The sequence below is a fragment of the Oryzias latipes genome, chromosome 16 (assembly GCF_053564925.1).
Source record: "Oryzias latipes strain Hd-rR chromosome 16, Olatipes_Hd-rR_3.1".
In the NCBI taxonomy this organism is placed as follows: Eukaryota; Metazoa; Chordata; class Actinopteri; order Beloniformes; family Adrianichthyidae; genus Oryzias; species Oryzias latipes.
In genome coordinates, this window is record NC_136252.1 from 5,821,812 (window position 1) to 5,841,489 (window position 19,678).

General features: G+C 43.4%; 1 protein-coding gene across 8 annotated transcripts in view; it reads left to right on the top strand.

The window, feature by feature from the left end:
- Nucleotides 1–19,678, top strand: part of dop1a (DOP1 leucine zipper like protein A) — a 32,102-nt gene that overhangs the window by 6,572 nt on the left and 5,852 nt on the right. For 2 of the 8 annotated variants that reach the window (XM_011484856.4, XM_078933037.1), the window contains exons 5-26: nt 798–987; nt 1,760–1,858; nt 2,021–2,120; nt 3,371–3,453; nt 4,680–4,794; nt 4,885–5,005; nt 5,572–5,691; nt 5,987–6,104; nt 7,420–7,449; nt 8,047–8,313; nt 11,387–11,882; nt 12,062–12,348; nt 12,420–12,572; nt 14,755–14,855; nt 14,936–15,198; nt 15,316–17,419; nt 17,551–17,662; nt 17,797–17,979; nt 18,394–18,519; nt 19,092–19,226; nt 19,429–19,484; nt 19,574–19,678. In XM_011484856.4, coding sequence (XP_011483158.1) covers nt 798–987; nt 1,760–1,858; nt 2,021–2,120; nt 3,371–3,453; nt 4,680–4,794; nt 4,885–5,005; nt 5,572–5,691; nt 5,987–6,104; nt 7,420–7,449; nt 8,047–8,313; nt 11,387–11,882; nt 12,062–12,348; nt 12,420–12,572; nt 14,755–14,855; nt 14,936–15,198; nt 15,316–17,419; nt 17,551–17,662; nt 17,797–17,979; nt 18,394–18,519; nt 19,092–19,226; nt 19,429–19,484; nt 19,574–19,678 — 5,364 coding nt within the window. Of the gene's footprint in view, nt 1–797; nt 988–1,759; nt 1,859–2,020; nt 2,121–2,365; nt 2,495–3,343; nt 3,454–4,679; nt 4,795–4,884; nt 5,006–5,571; nt 5,692–5,986; nt 6,105–7,419; nt 7,450–8,046; nt 8,314–11,386; nt 11,883–12,061; nt 12,349–12,419; nt 12,573–14,754; nt 14,856–14,935; nt 15,199–15,315; nt 17,420–17,550; nt 17,663–17,796; nt 17,980–18,393; nt 18,520–19,091; nt 19,227–19,428; nt 19,485–19,573 lie in introns of those variants that run through there. The other 6 variants (XM_011484854.4, XM_078933036.1, XM_011484857.4 and 3 more) reach the window with 4 other exon arrangements.

Consider the following 19,678-nt stretch of genomic DNA (forward strand, 5'->3'; position numbering starts at 1 on the left):
AATAATTTTTTTCTTCACATTAAATTCTAATTGTAATCAATTTTCCCCCCCTTTTTACTTTCTTAAACGAAAATGACAAATGACAGAACATTTTCAACCAAACTCTTTTTTTTTTTACATATCATTTGGGAGTTTTGAATACTAGCAGTTGAGATGTTTGTGAAATGATGCGTCAGATGTTTTGTGAGCTGCCTCTAACTTAAGCGTCTTGTAGAGAGAATAGCTTCACACACTCAACAGCCTTTAAACGGATTTTTGATTGTTGCTCTAAGTCTGAAGGCTCAAAACGGAACCAGTTCCCATAGAACTAAAGAAACTGTTCCTTCTGTGGGAAACGGCTCAACTTTGTGAGCTGGCATTTCAACGTGTGCTGACCTTACTCCCAACAACAGAAGCCCAAATAAGCAGGATGCTGGGAAAATAAAATAAAAAATCCAGACTTTTTGCCAAAAACAAATCTTCTGAAACAGCTCATTTGAATTAATCAAAAAATGGATTTATCACCCAGCCCTACTTAGACTGAAAAATCACAATTCACAGCAAATGTACAGTAAACCCAGATTAGCCTGAAGGTTGAGATTACAGATTACCGAGGTAAAGGTGGTTAAAACATTCAAACAGATTCTACCTTTGGGGTGGTTGTTACATGTCCCACCCTGCTAAATATTCAAGATTCTCTTCTACTAGTTTATTTACTAATACACTTTATTAATACACCTAGACAGAAACCCTCTCAGACTCTTATTTGAAGGATTATTTCTGCTTGAATCTTAAGAGTCTCTTTGTTTTTTCCGTAGAACCAACACCTTGTTGGAAAAGGTGGCTGCAGCTGTGGAACAGTCGGCCTTCTACAGTGCCTTATGGGGCAGCATCTTGACCAGCCCTGCAGTGCGTCTTCCTGGGGTGTCCTTTGTCCTGCTGCACCTCAACCGCAAGCTCTCCATGGAGGACCAGCTGTACGTCATCGGCAGTGACATCGAGCTCATGGTACGAGAGGCAAATGCTGCTTTTTAAAGTCTTGACGCAGCAAACCAGAGTCAGCCTGCCGATCAGCTAAGAGGCTGAAAGCACGATGCAGCTCAAAAATAAAAAAATAACACGTAGCGTGAAAAATACACTGCAGGTATCAAATTACAAACAAACATCAGCATTGTTATAAATCAGATCTATGTAGTTCAGCTGTGTCATTATGAACATTTGCACTTGAACAAGCAGTTGATTTTTTTGATTTGATTTGAAATGGTTTATTTCAAGCAATCAAATAGGAATAATACACAACAATACAATCAATACATACATACACTAACTAATCAAACTTAGTATAATTAGACATATTAATAAATATTGCTTGAAAGGGAGTGGAAGGAAGCGAACTTATATAATCCCACCCCTCTTCTAGCGTAACCATTTTATTACATGATTTATAAATTTCCGGTTCCTAGCTTTTATCAGACAGAATTAAGAATCTTGAAATAAACTTGAAGGAGGGCTTGGTGACCTGAGGCCGCAGATGTCCCTATCAGCACTAAATACCAACCACTAAAATTAGAAGTCTTTCTCAGCTGCAGACACTTAAGGAAATGGTCTCTAGATTTAGGATTTCAAATGTCTCTAAAGCATCTGGAAGCACGGTTTGGCACTTCCTCAGCCAAGCTGGAGCCAAGCTCTTTGCTCAGATTGAGTGGATCACCGTGTGGATTTGAACTTGCTCTCACTGTCACGCTTTATGCACATACAAACTGGTTTCTGGTCCTACCAGGTGGAGGCAGTCAGCACCTCAGTCCAGGACTCCAGTGTTTTGGTGCAGAGGAGCACTCTGGACTTGATCCTCTTCTGCTTCCCCTTCCACATGAGCCAGGTCAGCTTGCTCGGCCAAGTTTGGCATCCTCCTTCAGCGAGCTCAGTGGGAACTGGGGCACTTGTATCATCTGTCATTTAGCACTGCTCATTCCTGTTGTTCTGTGTGTGAGTCAGAGCAAAGACAAACCACGTCACAGATGTCTCCTTGCCTGTTTTTTAGGCCACCCGTCCTGACATGATCCGGATCCTTTCTGCAGCTTTGCATGTGGTTTTGAGAAGAGACATGTCATTGAACCGCAGACTCTACGCCTGGCTGCTCGGTGTGAAACACACAAACAAACAATGCCCAACCCTGATTTTTCTGACAGCATAAACGGTGAAATCAGAGGGAAATGTTCATGCTGGAAAGTGCAAAGCTATAATCAAGTTTTTAAATATTTTTGCCTGTGGTAATTGTAAAACTGTTCAGAAGTCATTTTAAATGATCCGTTTAGAAAAGCAGTTGTTGATGCTACAGTTAGATTAATGCAAAAACTCTGCAATATCACAGTTTTGCTTGATCTGCAGTTTCTTTGGCCTCAACAGTTTCCACCTGATGATTTTGTAAACTTCTTTGCATGTTTGTATTTAGATTTTTTAAAATCTCACTTGATCTTTTTTTTTTCATTTGCTTGCCACTGTGGCTAATTGAATGGTAAGTAAAGGAATCGCTCACAACTGAGGCTCATGCTCTTGACCAAGTGTGTTAGCGATTCAAGATCTGACCGCAGTCCATTTCCAATTATGTCAGTTGCAGTCTGACTTTACTGCATCAGGACAAAAAAACATGTCTGCCATCAGTTTATAAATTACAAAAAAAAAAGTGAAAGTTACCGTATTTTCCGGACTATAAGTCGCCCTTTTTTTAATAGTTTGGCAAGGGGTGCGACTTATACTCCGCAGCGACTTATATTAGAAATAAATTGAAATAAATACATTGTTAACCCTCCTGTTATGTACATTTGTGAGGAACAGAGATGATGTTCCTGGGTCAATTTGATGTATGAGGTATGTTAAGTGTTAAGAGTATGTTAAGTGACTCAGAGAATCAGCAAACTTTTTTTTACAGTAAGATCTTGAAGGCTAACAACATAATATTCTATTTTCCAATGATTTCACAGATTCAGAAATGCAATAAAAATGACAACTGTTTCTACAAATACAGGATGAAAACAGAGTATTAGTTGGCCAATGATGCTTCATGAAAGGAATAAATAAATAAGTTTGAGAAAAAATTACTGTGAAATTATTAGATAAACAGTCTGCTATGATTGTGTCATATAAGGTTGTGAAAGTTAAAATGCGACTTATAGTCCAGTGCGACTTATCTGTGTTTTTTTCTACTTTATAATGCATTTTTGGGCTGGTGCGACTTATACTCCGGTGCGATTTATAGTCCGGAAAATACGGTAATTTCATCTGAGTTCAAATACATCAAATATGCATTTCATCTGTGGATCGGGACCTATTGTGTATGTGACTCTAATTCCTTTGTTCTTTCAAGGCTTTGACAACAATGGGGTGATCATAGGACCCCGCAGCACACGGCAGAGCAACCCTGAGGAGCACGCTAATCTCTACTTCAACACCTACTCTAAGGACATGCTGGTCCAGGTGAGCTTTAAGCAGAAGGCCTTCTGACCATCTAGTTTCCTGGCAGCGATGCTGAGGGTCCCGATCCTAATTTTGCTGCAAACCACGAAGAGACACGTGTTGCAGTTCTTGCAAGGGCCACTGGAGGCAGTGACAATTCTCTGATCATTCCTAGATTTAAAAAGTCCAACTTTACACCTAAAATAAGCTTAAACACATTCTGGTTTCAGAGGCCTTTTAGATTTTTGTGCATTTATTTATCTTTCTTGACGAATCAGTTTTGATTTAATTAGTGAGCAAGTTTTCATATTACTAGAGGCATGTTTGTTAGGCTTCAGTCTTTTTTGTCACCATGTAAAACTCAATGGGTGATGCCAGACTTATCCATCCAGGTAAATGTTTGTTTTGCCCGGACCTACAACAAGTACCCTCCCCTAAACAGGATTGCATTGCTGTATGAGTGGGACTGCACCCACATGAAGCTCTGATCCCCTTTGCCCTGCTTTAGGAATCATAATACTTTAGTCAATAATTTTAATTTTTAACAGGATATAGCATTAGAACAAAATGTTGTGTTTTAGTTGGCTGTACTGTGATGTAAAGATCAGATGATGCATACAAATATAGGGAAAGGAAAATGAAGTTCAGAACAGCTCTGATATAAACCTTGACTCGCTGTGTTGAAGAACTTGCTGTTCCTCCTGAGCCTGTTAAGCCACCTGACATCAAACTTAATGATTTCCAAAGCGTTCTAGAGGAAAAGCAGCAACGGGGGCTAAGATGCTCAAACAGAAATACATGTTTGGATGCAGTGCAGAGGTTTGACAGGCTGGCAGACATCCCTTCTCTGTCCCCTCATGCTTAAAACAACCCACATATGTTTCGTAGCATATTTTACAGATGAACATCAAAGGTAAAAATGTGCAAAGTTGTTACAATGAAAGATCAGTCAACCAAAGACTCCCAGCTACTCTGGAGAGTAGAGATCGGTCAGGAGGGGATTGCTTGTTTTTGAAAGTCCTTTTTATTTCTGTTTGTTCTATATTTTGTTGTTTTTTTGTTGCCATTAGTCAGGCTCCCCCTTTGTGGACGGACGTTGGTACAACTGGGAGCTTCATGCTACAGCTGGCTTAAAAGCACGCCAAGCCTGAAACTCACACAGAACAAAATGAAAGGAATATGCAGAATGCTCTGCTACATGAAAGAATGCAGTGATGCAAAAGTCTACTGTAATTGTGTGTTTCCAGGCGATGATTGGCATTCTTCAGGGCAAGGCCCGTGGTGGAGAAGAGGAGAGCGTTCTCATGCACGATCTGAAGCCGTTCCGCATCCTCATCAGTCTACTGGACAAGCCGGAGCTAGGTAACCCGTCTGTCGTCATGCCAACGCTGACACTCACCCGAGTGCCATGAGAGTAAACTGGATGTGTCCCGACATTTCTCTGAAATGCAGGCCCGGCTATTCTGGAGGATGTTCTCATTGAGGTGTTCCGGACTCTGCACACACAGTGCCGGACAGAGTTGGACCTGCAGAGCCAGAGTCCATTCAGCAAAGACCATACACACCTCAGCAGGTGATCACAGCTGGGTTTAAAAATGTATTGAGCTGAATCAAATCCCAGGCACTGGCTTTCCTTTACAGTCCTTTATTGTAATTTTATTTTTCTTTTAGTTTCTGTTGTAATGTCATATGGTTTTACTAGGAAAACCTTTGTTTAGTTTAGTTTGTCATGGGGTTTTTCTTTGCCAAATAAGACTGGTTTTGAATCTCAAAGAAACCTAAATCAATCAGTAATTTATTTTTGATACCATTTTTTAATGGTATAGTTTGATTTGATTCTGCCTCAGACTGTTTTGATTGGATCACAGGAATAGAAATCGATTCATCAATTAATTGTTACTCCCCTAGTTCCATACAATAACACAATTTTCCTGTTGCATTTACGTTTCATACAGCAAAATAGGGTCAATATTTTTTTATATTTAATCAAGTAACTTGGAAGATCTGATCATAGCGGGTCATAAGTCAGGCTAGTCGTTAGATATCATCCCGCATCCAACTAAATCAGACTCTTTTTGTGACGGAAATTAAACTGAATATGAAAAATCGATTTTTCAATTGATTTTCTGTTTTTTCCAGTAAACTGCGAGAGAACAAGAAGACAGCAGAGCTGATTAAAACAGCCAACCTCCTCTTCAACTCCTTTGAGCCGTACTACATGTGGGATTACATTGCTCGCTGGTTTGAAGAATGCTGCAGGTCTGTTTCCTGACGATGTTTTTCAGAAATGCATGGTGGCGCAGTGGTTAGCACACTCCCGGTTCAAGTCCTTGCTGGGGGACCTGAAACATAATTACCAATGTGGGGCCTTTGTGTGTGGAGTTTGCACATTTTTGCTTGTCCCTGCCTTCGCCCTCGAGTGGCTGGAATAGGCTCCGGCAGCCCCATGAAAGGGATAGAACGGGTTTTTGGAAATGAAGCAAAGCGACACGGTTTCTACTGCTGCCGTTGAGCTGATAGTATGAAGTCCTGCTAACGTATTTTTGCTCTTCAGGAAAACGGCAAGCAGCAGCACAAATGCTGCTCGACATGCTGGTAGTTCAGATCCTCCTCAGCCTGTCTTGGTAGAGTTCTGTCAGTTGGTTGATTTTCTTCTGGATATTGTTTCCCTGGTAAGAATTTTTATTACCATTTCTTTCCATGTACCTTCTTTTATTTTTTGTAAATTCCCAAGAATTTTTTCGTTTTTCTCTTTGGTTTTGTTCAAATGTCCTTTTTTGGGTCAAGTGTTCCTTAAAGTCCCACTCCGATCATCTTTTGATCTATTTTCAAAGCGTCCCCAGTGGTTGTTTAATTATGACGTCGTTTTCTAGGTCATAGTTTCTGCAAAGCGACCGCAGTTCATCAGAGATTCCCGTCAGAGTTGTGGGAAAGTATGGTGGCGTGGAGCCACCTCCCCCGTCATCCATAACTGACAGCAATCTTTTTACAGGCTCTGCCGCTAGCTTACAGCCCCTCACACCCCCCAACCTAACATTTCCGATGCAAGAACAATGTTGAGCAATAAACAGTCGACGAGGAAAACAAAGACGTACATGGATCCAAGTGGATGCATCATCAGCAGCTCGTGGCCTGCTGCTTGTAGCTTTAACGTCACAAATACAATCTTATTCAAACCACATCTTTTTGTTTGCTCCTAATTCACAATGATTTCAATGAAGAAATACTTAGAAAATGCAGTTTTAAGAATAATTTTCTGTCCTCAATCATCAGAAAAATTCCACATGTACATGTTAAAAAAACACCAAAAGTACAATTTTCATTGGAGTGGGTCTTTAATCCTAATCTGAGTTTCCTTTAAATGGCAACATTTTTATTAACCTTTCAATAGAAGTCCTTAATAAAGAAATAGTTTTTAGTATCATTTTATAGGAAAAATGTGGGTCAAATGCTTTGGTATCTTTTACTCAATTCCTTCGACTCTTAGTTCCCCTCTCATGTGTTCTAGAACCTTTTCTTTTTGTGTTCTTGTTGTGTAATTACAGATCAGTGCTCAGGCTTTTAGTCACAAACCTGCTCCCTCTTGGCACACTCGCCTCCCTCAAATGCAATGGGAAATCTCTCTTGACCTCCGTTTAGCATGCCTCTTTGCTTTTGGGTCCATTTTTGAGGGGGTGATTGCCACCAGAGAGGCCGTTCTTCCTGTCTGTCCAGTGTTGTTTTGTTCAATCCCCACACAGACTTGGGCTGTTCGGGGATGTACACTCCCTGCCAAAATACTGTTAGCCTCTTTTTTTTATTTATTTCAAAGAAATGTGCTCCACTTAACTATGTTTCCAATCTGAATAGTTTGGAAATCCTACACACCTTTTCTTACCCCGTTGAAGTGCTTGTGTGTGTCGATGAGAGTGTGAGGAGTTGAGGTGTGTGACAGCCTGTGCTCTGCTTGCTCCCTTCTGTTCAATCTGTCTGCTCTTTTTCCTTAAGCCTACTAGAAGCATGAGGGTAATCTGCCAGGTAAAGTACTGCTCTTTCCTGCCTTTTCACCTCGCCCTGCTTCACTGAGGCTAGGATTGCATTTCTGCAACATCCTGCCAACATCCCCTCCTTGCTTTAAATGGTAGTCTCACTGTCCATTGGTACTATATTTTAGTGCCAATGGACCAATAATGTGGTTTCTATCTCAGTTTGGAACAAAGTCTGGTTTGGATCTTGTGAAAATGAAATCTTTGCCCAGTGTGTGTGTCTCATTTGTTTAGCATTTGGTCGGTTATATGCTGTACACTCCTCATTCTGTGCCAGAATCTCACATATAACCATATTTTTTACATGTTATTATTTATTGCAAATTATTACTTTTTCCCCTTGTTTTTTTCTTTTCTTTTGTTTTGTGTTTAATATTTTTACTTTCAAAATAACCAAACTATAACATTTTATTTGCTATATTTGTCACTTTGAATGTAACAAAAAGGATACAGTTACAAATAAAATTACAGGTACTTTTCATGGTACATGCCCGTTAATTTAAAATTCCACACTATTGATTTGGGCTTCAAATGATGATCAGTCTGTTTCTTTACCTGTTGACACTTTTTCTTCTTTTAACCTTTTCAGGAGACGTACATAGAAATCCAGACGGAGCATCTCCCTCAGCTGCTGCTGCGAATGGTGGCGGCTCTGACCTGTCACCTTCAGGCACCAGGCCATGCAGAACTCACCCACTGCCTCCGCCTCTGCTCCAAGATCCTCAGCAAGGTGCAGCCACCGCTGGTGTCCCCTCTGGCCCTGCCTTTGGGGCCCCAGGCACAAGCCCTCCCCAACTCTGCTGGAAACACATCCAACCCAGCAAGAGACAAAGGCAAAGATGCAGAGGACAAACAGGTGAGGAAAAGGGTTGACAGGAGCAGATGCATGAGGATAGAAGAGGTGGAGCAGGAAGTAGCACAGGTTAGTGAGGATGTAGTAAAAAGGCACTTGGTGGTGACGACATGTGGAGAGTTTAGGTAAGGTGACAGTAGAGTTTCTGACTGGACTATGGAACAAGACACTGGACAATCAGAGGATGTTTGAGGAATGGGGAAGGGGTTGCTTCATTTTTTAAGAAGTTGAGATATGCAGATTTGTAGAAACTGCAGAGGAATAAACCTGATAAGGCAGAAAATGAAGTTTTGGGAAAGAGTAGTGGAAGCAAGACTGAGGTGTGAGCAGCAGTATGGTTTCATGCAGAACTAAAGATGCAACATTTCTTTTTGTAGAAGAACGGAGGTTAGACGACGTAGGTTAGAGACGGTGGGAGAGAGGAGCTGTGGTTTGTTTCAGAGGAAGTCTTGAGTGACAGAGAAGAACGTTGGAGTTGTTTAGGACATGGATGGGTGCTGGAAGATGTGCTGTAGGTGTGATCAACTACAGCAAGACAGAGTATTTTTGAGCAAGAGAAACTCCAGTGGAACACTGAGGTTACAGGGAGCAGAGGTGAAGAACGTGAAGGACTTTAAGGACTTAGGGATACGAGTTCAGAACAACAGAGAGTGTGGGAGAGAGGCGTGTGGAAGCAGGTTGGAATGGGTGGAGAAAGGATTCAGGTGTGATGTGTGACAAAAGTTTCCTCAAGAATGAAAGGAGATGTGTGGAAGACTGTGTGGGGTGAGAGCAGCCATGTTATTGGTTTAGAGACTTTGATGGAGACTCAGGAGGCAGAGATGAAGATGCTGAGGTTCTCTTTGGGAGTGACTAGGATGGATAGGATCAGGAATGAATTGAACGCTTAAAAGATTTGGGTTGGAAGACCTCAAGGATCGGGCCGAAGAATATGGGGTTAAAGGTCAGATATGTACGTCGGAGCTTGATCATGTAAGACTCTAAATACTAAATGTAGAATTTTTAAATTCCTGAAGTTTCAGACCACCAGGATCCCCATAAATCCCGGCGCAGAGGCCATAGATTGCGGGGGTTTACCCCTTGGCGGCGCGGGCGGGGCGAGCAGGGCCTGCAGGCGTTTGACAGCTCCTCGAAGCCGATGACAGGTGTCAGCCAGCTGATCGCAGCCTCCAGCGAGCGGCGGGAAGAGCAAAATCTTATAAATTCAGTTAGCTTTGCCTTGGTGTGTCCAGTCAAACGACCTAAACAAGTCTTTATGTACACCATTATGCCGCTTGTTTTACGGCGGCGATGGTGGCGTCTTTTCCACGGTGAAGGGGCCCCAGGAGGGTGGCAGAGGATCGCTGGAATTCCTTCTAGAAACTGGAGTGATGTGAATCTGAAATGTGTTTTTGTTTACTTTAGTAGTTTGTATAAATAAATAAAAATTAGCATTTAAAATATGTATCCCCCCCCCCCTTCCCTTTAAAAAAAAGTGGAAGCAAAAAAATCAACATCAAAGCATCAAAGCCTACTTTGACCCTGCAGGCTCCTTCCCCTTAAATATTACCCACAATGCATTTGTCTGAGCTCTGATGGTGTTCCCCGGTCTGAGAACAGGGCTCCTTGTCGCTTCATGCTGGCCCCCCGAGCCTGTAGCATGGTTGGCTGGGTGCCCGTCCCCTGGGGCCCCCCTTGACACAAAGTGTTTGAAGACTTATTCTATTTGGTCTGTAGTGGTTCTTTTGGTTCCTGTCCAGCAGCTAGGTTGTTTAAATGTTTTGAAAGCCAGTGAGCCGTGGATGAAGGCTCAGAGGATTCATGGTGGAGGTGGGCAGAAGCAGGAGGGCTTCAGGTAAACTCCAAAGACTCAAGAAGGTGACCTGACAGCTGAGCCCAGCCTGCTTTTATTTGTGATGAGTACAACGAGCACGGAAGGTCTCTTGGATGTGCTCCACCCATTAGAGTGGAAAACATCCAGAACACATCCACCGAGTCCCGCCGCTCCGCCCCCACCCCCACCCTCGACCCCATGGGACGTAGAGTCTTCTAACCAATGTGCCACCTGAGTCCAGGCTGCAGAACGCACACGTCGCTGTGATCAAAGTGTACGCCCAACAGCTTTAGGTCCTGGAAACGCTGTCATCAAAAACTGGAAGAACTTTAATCTTTCAGTTTGTCCTTCATGCAACATTCAGTCCATATGAATCGCTGAGGTCTGGCCCTGTTGCTGTAAGTACATTGTAGATGTGAGCAGCACAGCTGTTCAGGTGGCCGAGTTACAGGTCTCTAACTTTGTGTCACTGTTAGCTCATTACTGACCTGCAGTAAACCGCATTTTTCTTAATATTTCAGCATTTACATTTACTTTTTCCCCTTTGAAGTTGAACAAAACCAAGGAAAGCTAAAGTATTAGATTAACATTTAGTCATTGCAGAAAGCCTTTCCTCTTAGATCAGGGGTCTGCAAGCTTAAGCATCTAAAGAGGCGTTTTGGTTGGTTTCTCACTGACCATGAGCCTGTAGGAGCCACAGTCTTACTTCACCCTTTAGAAAAATAAGACCCTGATTAATATCATCGCTACTTTTAATTTAAACATACATAACCCATCCTTTTATTGGTATAAATAAAACATAAACAGAAATGAAAAATGCTTTTTTTTTTAAAAACAAACATGCAATAGTTAATAACTTTTGACAGAGGTTCCCATGACTTTCCTTCAAAATAACCTCGTGTCTCACAGGATTATCCCAATGCAGCAGATGTAGTAGTAGATGGTGTAGCACAAAGTCTTTCTTTTATTTATTTTTTTACTGTTTTTGGTGCATCTCACCCCGAGATTTGAAAATGCAATAAACCAAAATCAAATCCAAGCTAAAGAAGTGATCCTTGTTTAATTTTTGAGCAATAAGGCCACTAAAATTCCTCGTGTTTATGTTTTTAAAATAGAAAATAAGTCAAATGAACCGGTGAATCTTAATTCCGGTTGTGCTTTTCTACAAGTAAATATTGTCACATAAATTTATGATGATAATAATTTACATTTTGGGGGTTTTACATATTCACTCTTCTCGTGTGCCTCCTCCTCTTTCTATAGGCTCTCCACCCCACTTTGGAGGACCATGACAGTGTGGAGGTGTTTGAAGGAGAAACCCCCCTGAGAGGTCACTCCTTTGAAACTGGCTTTACAGACTTTGTCCAGTACCAGGAAGATGGCCCAGAGGAGTCGGAGCAAACCCCCCCGTCTACGCTCAGAGCAGGAGCTCGATCCTCTGGCCTGTGTCAGCCTCTGGACAAACCCGTCATGCAGTGCTGCCTGGAGCACTTTCAGCAGTTTCTGTCCCGTCTCATCATCCTGTACATCATTCCTGGACAGGTGGATCAATCTGAGGGTCAGGGGGGGGAGCTGATGGACCCCTTCCCTTTAGAGGGCTCCCCGTACTGTGACTCGCACGCAGCACTTGAGACGATCCCCAGAGACTTTGTTGCCGCCTTCACTGCTGCCTGCCAGCTCTTTCTGGAATGCTCCAGCTTCCCGGTCTACATCGCAGAGGGAAACCTGAAATCATCACCCACTCTGGAAGAGCCGTTTGGTTAGTCTTGAAGTGCCCTGCTCTTTAATCTGAGAAAGCCCCTTTAACCGCTCAACAGTGATCACCCATGATCCATTTATATATTTGTGAATTTTCTGTGTTTTGCATTTAAATCTTATTATTGTGAAAAGTCTTATGAGTGGCAGATAAGCAGCTGCTGTCGTGTCTTCTCCATACAGATACCGAGGAGGTCCGTCTGCCTGTGTGGCTGCAGACACTGATGGATGCCTGCTGCCTGGCCAATGACTTCAGCCTCCAGGGTGCAGCCATCTCCTTGCTCATGGACCTTATAGGGCTGACGCAGTCGGTTGCCATGGTAACAGCAGAGAGCGTGGCTTCTGGCATCAGCAGCTTTGACTCCACACAGACCACGAGTCCCAGTCAGGGTCGAGTTGCTGTGATCATCAGGCCTCCGCTCACTCAGGGAATCCTGAAGCACATTGCAGAAAGGACAGACTTTTTTAAGGTAGAATTAGTTTTAGGATGCTTCTGTCAGGCTTGATTCCGTTTGAAAATCCGTTCTCTGTCTGTCATCAGAGCGTGGCTCTGATCTTGTGGCACCAGCTGAGTGAAGGGACACCTCAGCATCACCAACGCAGCGTGGAGCTCTTCTACCAGCTTCACAACTTGGTTCCTTCATCCAGCATCTGCGAGGATGTCATCAGCCAGCAACTCATGCACAAGGACAAGGTCAGCACTCTGGGTTCTTTAGTTTCTGCCCAAACTTAAAAAACGCGGCGGGTTTAGCTGTGAAACAGCACAAGGTTAAGACAGAAATGTTAAATAAGTCACATGCACTTTTCTGAAAAACTGAAGCTACAAAGAGAAAACAGTTGAATGGATGTGTTTATAGAGCAGTGTTTTTCAACCTTTTTTGAGCCACGGCACACTTTAACCTTGACAAAAATCCCGCGGCACACCAGCATCCAAAAAAATAGATAAATAAAAAAAAAGAAAAAGCTCAGTCTGTATTGATCTACAGCCGCTCTGTAATCTCACATGCATTTTTGTGGTAATTGTTGCAGAAAACGCTGGACGCTGCAGCTGTTTTTTCTAAAAGATGTATTAAAAATTAAGTCAAAAGATTCAAAAACTGTTTGATGTGTGTTCGTTGTTTTAAGACGTTAAGAGGAGAGACTCATTGTGCGCTAAGACAGTCACTTTACTGCATCATGGGAGATGTAGTGCCCGTAATCCGCCGACCGCAGAAAGACCAGCGTCTTTGAGCTTCATGGTTTTGTTCACTTGTTCCAGTCTGATACCAGATTTTGTAGAAAGCTACACCGCTAAAGACGAGCTTTAGCTGGTATTTTTGTTAGAACAGAGAGACTTTTTTGCGCTAAATCGAAACAAGGAAGTGAATACTTTAACCACTTCTGATTGGTCAGACTGATGACATGTGATTAAGCCTTCAAGAATGATTGGTGGAGACAGTTAAATGGGCGGGACTTGTCCTTACACAGTTATAGCTGCAGCTAAATCACGGTATCCCGTTATTCTTATCAAAATGTCTTTAATAGAATCATATAAAAAAAAGAAAAAATAATTTTATGATATTTCATATTCTTAACTTCTCAGTGTTTTATCAGGGCCTGTTTGGATGAACAAAGAGCTGATTTCCTGGAGATGGGAAATGCTTTTAGATCAGTTAATGAGGGCAATTTCTCACGGCACACTTGACCATCTCCCACGGCACACTAGTGTGCCGCGGCACACTGGTTGAAAAACACTGTTGTAGAGGATGAAAGCCAACAGTGAGGTGGGAAAAACTGAAGATGTTCAACTTCAAATGATAGCAGATAAAAACCTTTTAACCAAGCATATCAGGAAGATCACTCAGAAGGACTATTATACAAACACAACTGTTGATTTGCCCTAAAGAGACATGTTCAGGAAGTTAACAAATAATATCTACTAAAAAAATCCTATGAAAACCAAAGACTGCATGTATGAACTCTAAAAAGGTCATTTGATTTTCAGTATTTGCTGAAACTGAGTCCCGATCTGAATTGCTGATTACTTCTGTAACATATTTCAAAACTATGATCATTCAAAATAAACAGATCCAGTTTGTCACTATTTTTATTTGATTATAATTTTATCGTCTAACACCTTTCTTTTAACAATAATGTAACTTCTAGTTGGAATATAGTGAACTATTAACTAGTAAAACTAGGTTATAATGAGTCATATGAGAAAGTTTGGTGACTGTAGCTTTAGTGTCTTCAGAGCTATTGAACATACATTATTTGATCACATGTGCTAAATATCTCTTTTAAAAATCTTGAAAAATTGATGACTTTAAATATGATGATTATAATTCATGACTAGCTCATATCAATGTAAGCATTAATTAGTTTTAAGACATTTTTTAATAACTTTTTCCTGATTACTTAGGAGACAGTCTCTTGTCTGCCATCTCTCAGACAATTTAATTATCATTAAAAAGAAACGATTACTTTGAAATGCCTTTTTTTAGGTCGTTGTTTGCCTTAAGAGAAACCAATAGAAACACTTGCTGTCAGTTAAAATTGTTTATTGAAAAAGATATTGAGCCCATTATTCGGACTCTGTGAATACTAACTTTACCAAACTGTTTTTGTGCGCCTCCTGTTGTGATCCATTCATGATATGCAGACTTCTAGCAGAGTATTCAGCGGTAATGATAAGCTTGAACTCTTTAGCTCTGGTCTGAAATATCCAAAAATATGAAACATCCAATTTCCATCGAGCCTGGAAAGTCTGAAAGTACATGATCGGCCCTGATTTCCGATCACGCGATCAGATCGGGACGTCCCTACTTGTAACGACATGGCATCATTGGGTTTCTTATTTCCCCACACTCTTCTCACAACACTTCTGTCTCTTTCAGAGGATTCGGTTGGAGGCGCATGTGAAGTTCTCCGTTTTGTGGCATTTAACTCGAGATTTGAACATCACGAAGTCTTCTCCCTTCAGTCGCACATTTGACAGGTAGATTGGTTTTCAGAATGAACAGAAGAGGCGGTTTGTTCATGTGTCCACTCCTCACGGTTCCTCCTGCTGTCCTCCAGGTCTCTCTTCATCATGCTCGACAGCTTGAGCTACTGGGATCCGTGCACTAGTGCAGTAGGCCGAGCGTGGATCAGTCAGGTCCTTCAGAGACATGACATTGCTCGGGTGCTGGAGCCTCTTCTTCTCCTCCTGCTCCACCCTAAGACTCACAGAGTTTCCATCCAGAAGGTGCAAGCACAGCGCCACCTGGCCAGTGTGTTCTCTGATCCTGATCAGGATCCAGCAGATCCCATTTATGCCAGAGAATCCCGCTTCTCCGAAAGTAAGCACAACAACTTTATTTTTTTATTTTTATTCTGTTTGTACTGTCTTCTTGTAGCAGAATATAATTTTTTTTAATCAATGGAAACAAAATTGTTTTCTTTCTTGTTTTCATCAGACTTCAGTCAGCTCCGAGGTGAAAGGCTCGGACAGGAGGAGCTCCACGGCCTGGCAGTGAGCGACATGGAGCCCTTCTGTCTGACTGTTAACCCTTTAAGTGACAGCTTGTCCATTCTAAGTCTAAGTAGTGAGAACCTCCAAGTAGCTGTTGATTACCAACCTAGTGAGCAGCAAGGGGAGCTGCAGGGCTCAGAGTCTAGTGGATCTCCTTCACCAACCGTGGAAAACGGCAGCTTTGAGGAGGCGGACAGGGTCAGCAGCTCAGTGAACGGCTCTGAAGGGCAGCTCGGTTCTTCAGAAGGCACGTCTGACAACTCCCTGGAGGAAGCTGTATCGTCCGTCTTAAATGATGTCATAGACAGAGTTATGAACATGATGGACGAGGAGTCCACTGAAGTCTCATCTCAGCCGGAAAATTGGCCCCAGACTGATTCTGATAGCGCATCATCAGACACCTCCACTGGTCTCCGTCTGGACCTCTGTCCTCCTCAGTGCTCCAGCCACCAGACTTTGCCAGAGATGTTAGCTGGAGGCACTTTAGAGTTTCTTTCTGTCACCGAGGAGCAGCACAAAGAGGGCATTGTCCGCCACAGTTCCTCTCCCTCCATTGTGACATTGCCAGACATCTCTGATCCGGCCACTCCAGACCACAACCTTCAGGTGGATGACTCTCAGACGCGGAAGCGCAGCCACAGCAGCACTCAGCTCAGCCTGAAGGGGAAGATAATGGAGAGGCTGGCAGAAAAGTCTCCGGGGGCAAAGCCAAAGATCAAGAAGACGAAAAGGAAAGAAGAGGAGAAGCAGAGAAGAGCCGCAAACCAAGCCGAAAAGCTGCGTCCAGCCAGTATCTTCTTTGGGGATAGCCTTGATTTAGAGAACTGGTACAGTTGTGGGGAGGGTGAGGTGTCTGAGATTGAGAGTGACACCGGGTCACCGAGCGGGTGCTCAGGAGGAGCTGTTGGTGGCGTCAGTGTCACAGGGCATAGGCCGTCCTCTACCCCACCTCGTTTTAACATCCATCCTCTCTACCAGCACGTTCTGCTCTACCTCCAGCTGTACGACTCCTCCAGGACTCTGCACGCCCTGACGGCCATCGCAGCAATGTTGCGAGCTGCTCCCTCAGGCTTCGTGAGCGCCATCTCCACCACTAGCATCAACAACACCTACACTCCGCAGCTCTCCTTGCTTCAGAACCTGTTTGCCCGTCACAGAGTATCTGTCATGGGCAAAGACTTTTACTGCCCCATTCCCCAGGACTCTCATTCCCACTCATTCCGTAGCGCCATGTACCTGGAGATCATCATATCTCTCTGTCTATACTTTCTAAGAAGCTACTACTCTGCCCATGTCAAAGCAGGCCCTCAAGACCTGGTGGGAAACCGAGCCATGCAGCTCACCAGTGTGGAAGTCCTAACGCTGTTGTTCAGCGAGCTCACCAAAGTCACCGGGGGCTCGGCCAAGGGCTTTGCCAGTTTTATCAGCGATGTCCTCTCAAAGTGTAAAGTTCAGAAAGTGGTTCTCCACTGCCTGCTCTCCTCCATATTCAGTGCGCAGAAATGGCACGAGCAGCGGACAGCCGGGGTGAACACCGCCGCGGTGGAGGAGGGCCTGTCAGAGGACAGCGTCATCAACCTATCGGAGGACCAGATGGACAGCTGTAGCGCCGTCCAGTCCCAGCTGCTCCGACTGCTGCATAGCCTGATAGTGCTGGAGCACAGGGTTCTGCTGCCGGCTGACGAGGGAGGAGACGGAGGGTCTGTGGGAGGAGGGGGAGGAGCAGGGGGCAGTAGTGGGGTGGGGTTTGAGGTCTTAGGTGGAGAGGTGGAGCATGTCAACCCTCAGCAGCCAATGACTTCACTGCAGTACCTTCATGGGCAGCCTATCACAGCACAGGGCATGTTTCTGTGTGCGGTGATTAGGGCCCTGCATCAGCACCACACCTGTAAGATGCATCCTCAGTGGATCGAACTCATCACAGCCTCCCTGCCTTACATGGGGAGGGTGCTGGGGAGGGTGGTGGCTTCAGTCACTCTGCAGCTCTGCAGAAACCTGGACAACCTTCTCCAGCAGTACCGCTATGAGACGGGACTAACTGACATCAGGTATTAAAGTCTGGATCTTCTTCTTTATCTTATCACACAGGCACATGTTGGAGGGAAACATCACAGTTTGATCACCAGAGGGAGCCCTTTATCATCTCATAAACTCAGGGTTCTTTTTGTTTATCTGTCAGGCCACAGTGGATGGCCCTTTGTATTCCCCCTGACCTGATTCTGACTGTCCTGGAGGGGGTGACGACCATTATTCATTCCTGTCTGCTGGATCCCACTTCTCAGTACCACCAGGTGAGGGCAGTATGTGATGGGAGCTGAAGTTCACAAGCTTTTGTTTTTTTTAATTATTATTTTGACAATAAGATTCTATTTAAGGCCTGTAGACTGGCTCTAGTGTCAGCATTAATGATTGCTGTGCCGTTCAGTTACAGGTGAGTGTTGACCAGAAGCACCTGACTGAGGCCCGCTCAGGCATCCTGTCCATCCTCCACACCATCATGACCTCCGTCACCCTCCTGTGGAGCATTCTCCACCAAGCCGACAGCTCGGACAAACCTGCTGCCGCCTCAGCCGCCTCCATGTCCAACATCAACTTGGGCTCCACAAAGGTACTATCTACTAATAAAATATAACAAAGTATCAGGAAAAAATGAACAAACATGTTTTTCAGAAAAGATAGTTACAGTTTTCTTTTAAAGGATTACTTTTGGCGTTTAGATTTGTCTGCCCACTCATTCTGAAGTTTAATTGGATCAAGGCTTTTAGAAAATATGCAGGGGGTGTACCCTATAGTGCAAGGGTTTCAAATGCCAGGCCTCGAGGTCCAGTGTCCTGCTGGTTTCTATTGATCTGGATCCGTTTTGTAGAAGCTACAGTGGAAAGGTTCATAGTAAAGCAAGCAGGACACCAGACTTTAGGCAGACTTTAGTTTGAAGGTATCTTACAGTTTGCTTGATTGTTACACGCTAAAAGTCTCACCACAGAATACTATAAAATAGTAAAGTCAAGTATGTCATCTGCAGAATCTCAGACAGCAGATTTTGGAACTGCTGGGTCCAATCTCCATGAACCACGGTGCTCACTTCATGGCAGCAATAGCCTACGTTTGGAATGAGAGGAAACAAATCAAAGCTCCAGTCCGAAACAAGGTACAGTGAAGATCTGCCCACATCTTAACTTGACTGAAATCAGTTTTGCTGAAGAGTTTTGAGCAATTTGGGAAATAGGAAGTAAAAGTTTGATTTCTGATCTGTGTAATTTTGATCTAAGGAAAAATATTAATAAAACAGGCACATTTTCTTCTGTTTTAAGCATAAATATATCTACATATTTAGATATTAAAAAAATGATTTTTTTCCAACTGTAAATAATTTCTTAATAGAATTTAGAGTAAGTTATGATTATTTATATTAGTTGCATTTAAAGCATTGAAATTACAGTTTTTTAAGGCCTCACATCTTAGGTTGGTGCTGTTTAATAATGCCTTTATTTGGGACAGGAGCTCTTCCACCTTTTACCATAGTTTCTTTAATTTCTTTACAAGAAGGCTTTGAACTGGCATATTCCTAAAAAGAAAGAAAGAAGTTCTGCATGCTTGTTTAGGTTGGCTTAAATTCAACATTAGAGCACACAGACGTAGGACAGATGCATGTCTGTGTTTCAGAGGAAGCATAACAGCGGTCAGATCTGGTGCAAAGCTTTCATCCACCTGTTCTTTCAGGTGATTCCTGCAGCCACTGAGGAGCAGCTGCTGCTGGTGGAGCTGGTGCGTTCAGTGAGTGCCATGCGCACAGAGACTGTCATCCAGACGGTCAAAGAGGTGTTGAAGCAGCCGCCCGCCATCGCTAAGGACAAGGTTAGCTTTGATGCTTGCCCCTGATTTCATTAGAGAAAGGAATTTCTATTTCTTCTTATCTGCTCTCAAATGTAATAGTTAATACAGCGTAGTGAGGAGTTCACATCTCCTGATGAAAGCTGTGATTAAAAATATGACGTGTCTCTAAACTTGTTTTTTAGCCTCTCTTTTTTTCATATGCTGTTCTTTCTCGGCTCCTCAGAAGCACCTCTCATTGGAGGTGTGCATGCTGCAGTTTTTCTATGCATATGTGCAGAGGTGAGGGCGCTGCTTCACGTTTCCTGTTGTTTTAATGTTGTGCAGCGGTCCTGTTTTCTAACCACAGCAACCTTTTTGCATTGTCATAGGATCCCTGTTTCTAGCTTGGTGGACAGCTGGCAGCCCCTGTTGGTTCTGCTGAAGGACTCGGTCCAGCTGGGCCTGCCTGCTCCTGGACAGTTCCTCATTCTGGG